This window comes from Branchiostoma floridae, chromosome 12, assembly GCF_000003815.2.
Source record: "Branchiostoma floridae strain S238N-H82 chromosome 12, Bfl_VNyyK, whole genome shotgun sequence".
Taxonomy (NCBI): Eukaryota; Metazoa; Chordata; class Leptocardii; order Amphioxiformes; family Branchiostomatidae; genus Branchiostoma; species Branchiostoma floridae.
This window is the reverse complement of record NC_049990.1, coordinates 12279975-12290592: the sequence shown is the minus strand read 5'-3', so window position 1 is coordinate 12290592 and position 10618 is coordinate 12279975. Positions and strand designations below refer to the sequence as shown.

The 10618-nt window shown below is 42.7% G+C and overlaps 1 protein-coding gene across 1 annotated transcript in view; it reads right to left on the bottom strand.

Annotated features, from left to right (window-relative positions):
• Window positions 1-10330, bottom strand: part of LOC118426994 (blastula protease 10-like) — a 14899-nt gene extending 4569 nt beyond the window's left edge. Inside the window, exons 1-4 of the mRNA XM_035836629.1 lie at window positions 9943-10330; window positions 9804-9848; window positions 1206-1325; window positions 418-523 (exon numbers count right to left, since the gene is read on the bottom strand). Coding sequence (XP_035692522.1) covers window positions 418-523; window positions 1206-1325; window positions 9804-9848; window positions 9943-10017 — 346 coding nt within the window. The 5' untranslated portion in view covers window positions 10018-10330. The remainder of the gene's footprint in view (window positions 1-417; window positions 524-1205; window positions 1326-9803; window positions 9849-9942) is intronic.
• Between the last annotated feature and the right edge of the window lie 288 nt (window positions 10331-10618).

Here is a 10618-nt window from a genome sequence, read left to right as displayed (position 1 = left end):
TGTGAATTGCTATGCTAATAAGAGACCAATATGGCGACGAAAGCACGGATGACGTCACGTGAATGCATGGCTACTAGTATTGTACACCCGTGATATGTCGTACAGTAATAGCCAGTTAATTGCACAACGGATTAACACACACTTCTGTTAACTGCACGGAATCCCCAAAATCCCAGCCTGGTGCGGTCCAGCTCGACAACTTCGCATCATTGCACCAGTCGGATGATTGCACGAAATTCACTGGCAAATAGGCCTTGCAATAGAGCGGCTTCTACTGTACTATGTTTATACTACATTTGCATTTAGAATCACCACGTTGACCAGTACTTGATCCATCCATTCACCTAAGAACAGCTGCAATTGTGTAACGATTTCAATGACAAATACGACCTGACAAAGGGAATGTTGGACACTTACTGAAGCTGCTGTCAAATTCGTACGGAATGGTGGCCTTGGGCCAGCGGATGGTCAGGTCCCGTGCTGCTTTGCGCCTACTCCGGACGTGGTGCTCGGATTGTGTCACCTGTGGGGGGAGACGGAGATTAATCAAACACGTTGGGAATTCCGGAGAGAGGATAGCTGGATCCACACATCCTGAAAGTGATGGAATAGTTGGAACATTGGTATTGATAAATTCCTTAGCCTCGAGCAAGTTGTAGTCGTGCAAGCCTCGCAATTTTGTCTGGACAGCAGAAATAAAATGAGATAGCTGGAGCCGCACATCCTGCCATTGATGGACCAGTTTGAACATTGGTTTTGACATACTCCCAGGCCTCGAACAAAGGAAACCACGTGTGTAGTCTTGCATGCCCTGCAACCTTTTTCACGAGAGCAGAAAGAAGCAGAAGCATCTCCAAGCAGAAGTTATGAGGAAAGAACGTCTTATAACAGTAATCACCTCCTATAGAAAACTGTACAAACCCCTCGTTCATTTGGAAGAACCAAGAATCGTTTCGTTTTCTCGACTTCAAACATCTGCTTGGAGATTCTGTTGCACGTACTGCAAACGTTATAGCAACATGACGTTCACGTATCGTGTGGTGAATAAGTAAAACAATACACAAAACATAATATACACACTATCAATAAATATGGAACTTATATACTTAGCATATTTAGAGTGTATTTCCATGTACAAGAATCGTAACTTTCATTCTGGTTGCACAATGTTCCTCTTATAGGATTGGATCTCAGGAAAGGTTTACCTTATCTTCTTCGTTTCTCTTGTTCTCCTCTATGAGAGACTGTACGCCGTGATACTGTTCAAACGTCAGGGCCATGTCTCCCTCAAACATAACCCGCTGGTGGCGATCATCTGCAGTGTCCTGGGAACGAGACGAAACCACGAGTCACATGTGTATCATGTGACACACAAGTAAAACAGTACACAAACACAGAAAACAAAACAACAACAGCCACACGTATCAGCATTGGACAAGGGTGGTGTACTAGTAATTCACTGTATTGACCCTGCTAGATGTCATGATTGTTCAAAAGCGATGCCTCAGCATATATTTCCAATTAAATGCTAACTTGTGCTGAAGCTCGCATACAAATAGCAAATGACACTGCACGCATTGAGTTAGATAGAATACTACGAAGTGACAGATTGATGATACAGCAGCAGAAAACAGCATTGTGTATTAGGCTCAAGGTTCAAGTCCCCCCGCAACAGACTGTGAAGGGCGGCGCACATCTCAGTTTCAGTAGCCCTTGGGCCATGCAACTTTGTGCATTAGCAGAGGCCTAAGTACCATATCACAAATCTTGAGTGTGAAGCAGTAAATGCAATATGTACAATTTTAGATGATTTTGGTGTACCTCAGCCGGGGATAGAACTCGCGACCTACATACCGAATGCACGGCAAACACTCTACCCACTTGGCCATTGCATGCACCGGCATTCACCACAGGTTTGAAACTCTACACTTAGCCCTGCTGGGGCTACCCCGCCACCTGTTAGGTCGGAAGTAGGCCGTTTTACCGAGTGCTGAGTGAAGCCGTCAGGACTTGGAATACTCAACACGTCAGACGAGAACGATTTTCCACATGTGTCAATCATTCCTTCAATCATGTAGTTATTTGCATCAATCAGAATAAGACAATATGTATTATCAGCGATAGTATTTTAATATTTCTTCATATGATTCTGTCGAAACTATTTGTACCATGTATGACGCAACCAGCCGCAATCGACAAAGAAACAATGAATAATCAAAATTTCCTCTGTTAACTTTTAGTAAGATGAAGACGTTTTTTCTTGACTTTAAAATAGCTTTTGATCTGAACACCGAAGTGTATGAGAAGTACCTATGAGGGGGGCAGCAACAGGTGGTTCGTAACAGTATGCTGTAAGGCATTGCTGCATTGTCATTCAAGAGCCGTATGTAGTTTAAAAGTCCAAAGTAGACGTAACAGACTAATGTAGTTTATTTTTGAAGCGCCATATTCTTAACATATCTACACGAAACAATCCCTTCTCGACGTAAATAATCTCAACAAAGAAATCCAGCTGTTTCACTGGCACTTCAGTACTGCATATTCGAGTCATGAATGTCAAATTTGCTGTCGCCGAAACAATGGATGTAAACGAAGGCTAGCTGTGTGTATTTTTGAAATCCCCACAAAAAACTCTTGCACGCAGAAAAACAGCTGCAAGTTCTCGGTTAAAGGTTTTTACCAAAAGAAAAGCCTGATACATGGATATGGTATGTCTCGAATGTGTTTGATGACCGAATGAACATATTTGATACCAGCGACAGTTGTAGATGCGAAGAGTAACAAAAATGACAAAGAAGGTTGAAGTTCTCATTCAATTAAGGACTGTCTTGGGTTTCTAAACAGAGCTTTTGTATAGTTACCAGTCAGACATCAAGTTTTGCTTAGCATAGCAAAATTCTAGCCCGTGTTAACACAATCAGTTCCGCTTCCTAGGATTAAATGAGACCTTCAGGTGGCTATAAAGCCCCGTTTACAAATCAAGAATTTAGCTCGGCCGAGTTGTCAGCGAGCACTAAATGACGAGGAGGTATCACCCTGATGCCGACGAAGAAACTCTGCCATTTGTTCGCAGGCATCAGGTTCATGCCTCCTCGTAAGTTAGAGCTCGCTGACAACTCTGCCGAGCTAAATTCTTGATTTGTAAATGGGGCTTTAGCGCGATTAAGTCAGACTAGCAAAATTCATGGCAGATATTTTTAGACACCAGGAGATGCCATGTTGACATTTCCTCTCTCTATAGTATGCTGACTTTCCAGAAGAAGAGCGATCTGGTGTCCTGGCTTATGTCATGTGAGGAAAAAATATAGCTGTGTTGATTTACTCAGGTTAAAAACACTACGTGAGTGAAATTCTCACGAAAGAAGCTATTATTTACATACTTTGTAAAATCATGGAAGGGATTTTTTTAGAATTAAATTGACAGGACATGTTCGGGTAAGACTTGTGTGACGCCATATCTGAGAGGGTACTCTAACAGGGTTCAGACTTTCTGTCTGCACCGTTTCTCAGAATACGTCGTCAGACTGTATAGAACAGTGTCAGGATCCGAACCAACATCCACATCTGTACCATAATTCAGACACTTCGTCCTTACGGCTTAAGACTTAGTGAAAACCCCACGAACAAAACAGCATGGAAATCAATCATTACTTCTAACGATATCATGTTGATATCAAATTGTCCAAGTTGAAAGCATAACTTCTTTGCGAAAAAGATAACTTCTTTTTCAGAAGTAAGAATAAAGTCGGGAACAACGGAAGAAAGAAAACACATTGTCCTTCAACAAATTTCTACACGTGTTACTTGACTCTTGTGGCAAGAACTTATAACCTGTAGATTGGGTAACTGGCACTTTTAGACCGTACTTTTGACCTCCTGTCGTCGGCATCTGTCTGCGATGTTGTACAGGGTTAAAACTCTGCAAATTGGAAGTTGAGACTAAACTCGGAGGCGCGGATATCACACAGACATACTAAACGCCTCTGGAGCGTACAGTGTCCGCCCTCAGGAGGTAGTCTATCAAACTTGGCAATGACAACGGAAAACCCTATGGGTGTGAAGCCATGTTCTTCACACATGTTCTATATTTCTTTTTCAGATAAGATTCACACAATAGAGTACATACGCTAACTGTTTTCCCATTGCAATAATGTCCCCAAGAATACCCGTTTTGGACTAAACTGGCCTTGGCGCCTAGATCGCGGTAACATGAGCTACTCGTATTTGATATGAATTAGCCTGTATACAAACCTATTATAGCTGCCGGTTATATTAGCCTGTATACAAACCTATCATAGTGCCGTATTCTCACTATTTGCCTGAGAGGGAAAAGACTCGACAGTTAGCTATAATAGTTTGGATACCCACGTGAGGCTAGTTATGAATCGGCTGCAGAACAGGCTGCTATTTTTAGGCTGGACGATGACAAGAACAAGGATGGCTACGAGTTATGGACATGGCTACCAAAGGAAACTTTAATTTCTGAAAACTGCTCGTCTTTTATTTCTTCCTTCTTTGTGATTATTATCTAGGTTTATAGAAATTCTGACGGTGCCGTACACCGAATGATCCAACACTTGTACTGCATCACGATGCCATCATGATCAGTTTGACCTAAAAGTCGTCTGCAGGATCGCCCCGTGTCACGTGACCAGATGTGCACCCTTCCCTGGGGAAAGTCCACATCCTGACGACCGCACGGAACCGCAAAATATCGCGACGGTTTGCAAAGTCAAACTAACAACCGTGGAAACGTTTAGACTACAAGTATTTTAAGCTGCGGGCGTAGATATGCCATATGTATGGGTGCCAGTGAGGATACTTTGAGAATTGTTGCCAAAATCGCGCCTTATACACCATTCCACCAGGGCGGAAACTTGACATGACTTGACTTTGACCTCTCTGTGATCGCGTTGAAATTTGAAAGAGCACTCCACAAATTTCAGACATAAACAAATCTTTTACGCTTTGTGTGTTTTGTTGTCGTTTTAGTCATAACCTTTTTATTTTGCATGATAATCCAATTCTGAAGTCAAGAGATACACTTTTCTTTTAATTTTTAGTTCAAGTCGAGCGAGGTCACAGTGCGATCGCCGTCTAGTGGAATGGGGGTCTCATTGTGTAATATCTAGAATTTACCGGTGAACAACAGATAGAGGATAGCAAATATCCCAAGACCCAGTCACATTTGTCATGCGACAGGTTTTATACGATAGCGCATTGAGGGCATTCTTGAGATAGTCGTGAATATGTCGTACAGCTGTCTTGAGACTAACCATGATTGGAGATTATCAGTCGGTTTTACCATAGCCTTGATACCGGCCTACGACAAGCGTCGTACAACGACTATGATGGCCACTTTGATGAACTGCATCATCGAGGGACCATCATATCAACCATCATACATACTGTATATGGTAACGTTAATGTCGATAACAGTAATATAAACTCAGCAAAAGCCATGCGTTAATCTCATGCTTTGGTCACAATTGGAAAGTTGGAAAATTGACAGTTTACATGGTGTTTTTTCTGGCACATTCGGTTGTGCCGGGCCCCGGGTTGGTTTTAACTCGGAGTTAAGACCACGGTATCTGGCAGTCCACCGGGACAAATTTATGACTTCGGACGAGCAGCGGCGCAATTGTGACCGAATCATCAAGTGTTTGTTTTCAAAGTAAGGGTTGAAGATGAACTCATTTTGATTCGCCCCTACCAGGTTAAGGTAAACCCTTAAAGTAGGTTAAGGGTCTCTGATCGCGGGTTCATTTTGTTTTCGTTGCTTCCTTAGCCAACAAACATGGAAAACAAAAACCCACCAGCCGTTGGAATCATCATACTTAACAAGATCCTGAGCGAAAATATTCGAACATCGCATACTTGGCAACTTCGTCATTGCTGACCTATGTAACAATTGGCATAGTGAATACTCGAGTGGTACAGAAATAGCCAAATGGCATTGACACCAGTGACATTGCACTTTGTGTTAGAATAACACACAAAGTTTGCGCGTTGAATGATTCCAAAGTCCAAGACTATGTAACGTTGATGAAGTGAATGGCAAAAATAAGGAAAACTGATCAAGTAGGTCTAAAAACGAAAGTATAGATTTTCACGAATCATCTAGAAAAAATGTGGAAAGCAACAAAATGAACAGAAAATGTCAAACGAGCGACAAACCAACCAACCAACCAACCTACCAACCAACCAACCAACCAACCAACCAACCAACCAACCAACCAACCAACCAACCAACCAACCAACCAACCAACCAACCAACCAACCAACCAACCAACCAACCAACCAACCAACCAACCAACCAACCAGTATAAAGAGTCAGCCATTCTTTTTTCATATGGGCATTCTAGAATCTAGTGACTTAAAACCTGTAAAAAAGTGTTCAAATGTTAATCTCCAAGCAGATCTTACGGTGCCACAAGATAGTATCAAAGCTGACCAAGGAGTACAGTCGGCCAAAGGGAGTCAGACGGGCACCGGTAGGCGGCTGACCTCCTCTAGCTGGCTATACTGCTTGGTCAACTTTGATACTATCTCATGCCACCTGGAATCTGCTTGGAGATTATTCAAATGTGACTGAATAGGGCATTGGGACTTTCAGCGGTGCCTGCAGAAGAACGTGTTGGCAAATCAGAGCAAGGACTGATGGGAAATCGGTCAGGGACGGAGTTTGTTATTCAGGCGAACGGTCATGGCAAAACATGTGCTACACACAAGTCGACAAGTTGCCAGTCGTAAAACCATAAGATATGTCGTAATCGTAACAATACTGCCGAAAAGGAGAACGTATGTCGTAAAATGACTTATTGAAGACAGACTGAGTTATTTTCATCTATGAATTTATCACTGTCACCGTAGTTAAGTTCCTGTGTCAAGGATGACATGTTACCAAGGTCTGCCTACGCTTTTAGTCTCTGACCTTGTAATGAAAACGTAAGATAAGTGCTTCACCACCAAGTGCTGAATAGAGCTGTCAACCGGTTTGAAGGGTCTCTCTAGTGTCAATCAAACCACTAGACTGGACAGCAGCAACTGACCAGCTATCTGGTACAGACCAGTAAATGGACCATAGGGAGTCTGTCTGCATACCCGATGGTTTCTATTAGCGATCGGGGAAAAAAAGCGGCTGTTTCTTGGAATCAACATCAACTGACCAGAACTAGTTTGAAGATAAATTTTAACCTATTTTCGAGGACTTTTGAATTTTTGAAAATGTTCAAAAATTTCTGTTTTGGGCATTCCCATTATATATGCTATGGTGTTTTTAACGATTTTTAAAGATTCATACATATCAGATGCTACAAATCTAAATGTTGTTCACAGAAGATTTTAAGATTATATTTTTAGACGATTTGGAACAACAATGTTGTCCGAATGTGCTGCACTCTTTTTTTTAGGTCAAGCCGTTGTTGATTCCAAAGGTATCAAGGCGTGATATAGATAACCCCAAATGACCCCTTGTTATCAAACCAGTATGCATGGAGAAACGCAAAAACATCAGCACATACACCTCTGAAGCAAATACTGTAAAACGCGAAATGTTCACGAGAAATTAAATTCGCGGTGGGCACAAATTGAAGTGTTTGTGGTCGAGACAAGCAGGTAGGCGGGCAGAAGACAAAACAAAAATTTTCGCCGTGGTTTTAAGTTCGCGATGAATTCGAAGGGATGCTGCGAAAACTAAAACATTATAACGGCCGCGAACATCTCCTATCTTAGTGTACTACTAGGCAACGAACAGTGACCCAAGATTTAGATCGCAATTTGCCTGGGGCAAAACTATGGGTCAGAAGAAGGCATACAGGTACAGCTTCCGACCGGACATAGTTGTAGAGACCAGCTTTAACTTTTAGGTCAGTTCGAGCGATATTTTAACAAGGGTGACGGATGGGAGGAGGGGTAAAGTCAAGTTTGCGGTCTCCATGGAAACGGCCTCTCGGTACGCTGCTTCGGGACAATGATGGACTGTAGTCTGTAGGTTCAGCGGGGGAGGATGCGCCACATGTGAACTTTCGCCAAACATCTACACTCACTTAGGTCCTGATGTGACCCGGCGGTGACAGTTGAAAATAAACGACGGGCAAGTTGAACACCGCGTTGTACAGTGCTTTTTAGAAATTTATTCGATGTATAATTGTAATAGATGAGGTGAGATAATTGAATGTCCGAATAAATTGATTACTTTGTAGTTTGTACTATTTGTTATCGAGATGATAGCTGACTGGTAATGATTAAAATCACGCGTGTTTGTAACTAATTAATGGAACACTTGTTAAATCACATCATTACTTATCATAAGTTAGGGACATGCTAGTATTACATACTAATGTTTTAATCAATCAATCTTGCTTGGAATATGAAGAACAGGACAACTGACAGGTACTTCCGATCCTTGGCTCTTCTTCAACAAAACCTTACCATGTGTGCGCAACGCAACGTAGGAAAGTTAGAACACAACACAACAAGTTCCCGTGTGCTAGCCAAGGTCGCAAAAGTTTCGTTCAATAAAACCAAAGATTATTTACTATGATGGGAGGCTTTCTTACAAAATATTACGTGTACTGTATGCAAGTAATATAAGATTCTTATACATCGATAGGTAATAACTGAAAAGAAAAGACCATCATCTCGACATCTAGTTCTGACCTTGTTGGAAGAACCCACCCCTACGTCACGAGGCCGTGTTTACCATTGGGTAGGACAAAAACACAGATGGAAATGATTACTATGCTACATCGCAAGAACGCTTGGCAAAAACGTATCAAGATTGATCGCTCGCGATTGTACAGTACATTTAGGCAAGCTTAAGGATTCTTCCAAGGTCATTTCGGTTCAGGACACGATCTTGGGCAAGTTGCCAAAATGGTTCTTGGTGAAAACACACAGAACACTGCGGCTCAGGAGATTGTTGTGAAACCGGTCGGTGAAATACAGGCCCGCACAGCTGAGTGACAGTCAGCTGTACATAAGACCGCTACCTTCCGTCGGGGACGAACCGTTTACACCAAGTTGAAGAGTTTTCAAAGCTACAAAAATAAACTACCGCGTAAAAGAATCATCAACAAGGTGTCAGAAGAAGTACTTGTGGGTATGACAAAATTTCATAGCCCGCATTTTTCTTGCAGTCGGATCAAGCCTACAAACAGTGGATTTAGTAAGTCCCTTTCTTTGCGGAAAGAAAATGGGGTTACGTTTCCTATTTCCAATTATACCTCTCAGCCTTGCGTGCACTTCTTACAAAGAGGCCCTTTCTTTCGTTACTCGTCTCTCTGTTTTGTCAAGGACCAATTTCGCGAGACATTTCTTATGCAGTGTTCCAAAGCGGCTCACATAAACGAGATAGAACAATGCGTTTCTTGTATCCTATGCAGTGAAAGTGTCGATACTGGCTGGAGCTGCAGGGGATTCCTTCTGTTCGAGACCAGATTGTTTTGATTCTGGGTTCTGCCTTCTCCCCTTAGCCGTAAGACAGGGAAGATAACACACACTGTCTAGACGCCTCCTGAACACTCTGGGCGGAGAAGGTGACCAACTTTACATACCAAACCTCAGCCCCTACACCGGAAAACTTTCACGCAAGACATTAAGCACATGTTTTTTCTTAGGTTGAAAGTAGGGTTCGTTTGGGGTAAAGAATAAGGAAGAGGGTGATGCGAAATCAATTGATGCCCCGGGGTGCTCTAGCTTAGCCTAACAGATGTCAGTAACTGTTACAAAGCAAGTGTTTGTCTATGTTGTAGATCTAGAAAATGTGTAAGCTGTATATTCTAGATGAAACATTCGCATACCTTAAGCGATTGGTCGACAGCCGAATCAGAATCTTCCTCTTGAGGCTGAAAGAAATGAAAGGAAAAAAGGTAAATGGACCCCACTCACTTTTATTATGGATTTAAAATGGTGGATTAGAAGGATTAAGAATTGACCTACCAAGTTTTTCGACGTTGACATCGCCACAAAGTGAGTGGCGATCAGCACCAGTGTGCAGTACCGAAGGCTCGACATGACGCTTACGGTCTCAGTGGCCTGGTCGTCCGAGGAGCCTGCTTTTGGCCGTACGGTAAGGTTGTCCTCGTCGTGTGAAAGTTCTCCGTAGTGACTGCTGCTACTACCGACTAGCCCGTGTCTGATGTAACTCAAAACACACCGATTGCCCTCTATATATCGCCACTGACGCCACACATGACTCGCAGGAAATGCACATTTATTATACAGATGCCCTTGCTGAGGGTATAAGCATAGGCAAATTGGGAATACCTGTGGCTTGGCCACCGGTAAGGTAGGCGCCGATTCGCCGACGAAGTCTAGCTACGTAATCATGTTTGCGAATATGACGCCCGTTTCACCCCTCCTGGCAGGGCAGCCAGGAAAAGCCCCGGTGCTCTGATCTCTTAACATACAGGAAGGATTTAAAGTTCCGCCGAAGTTTGACCAACATAATGGCTCAGTTCCAAACTTTACCCTCCCCTCTTTAACAATTTGGAATTAGCACCCTAGCAAAGGGTAGACCTTTACTATGGGACCCATAAATAGTAACAAACTTTCAACCACGTTTGGTTGTAGATTGAAGCCATATGGAGTGCTGGCCTGGTTTGGCGGACCGTTT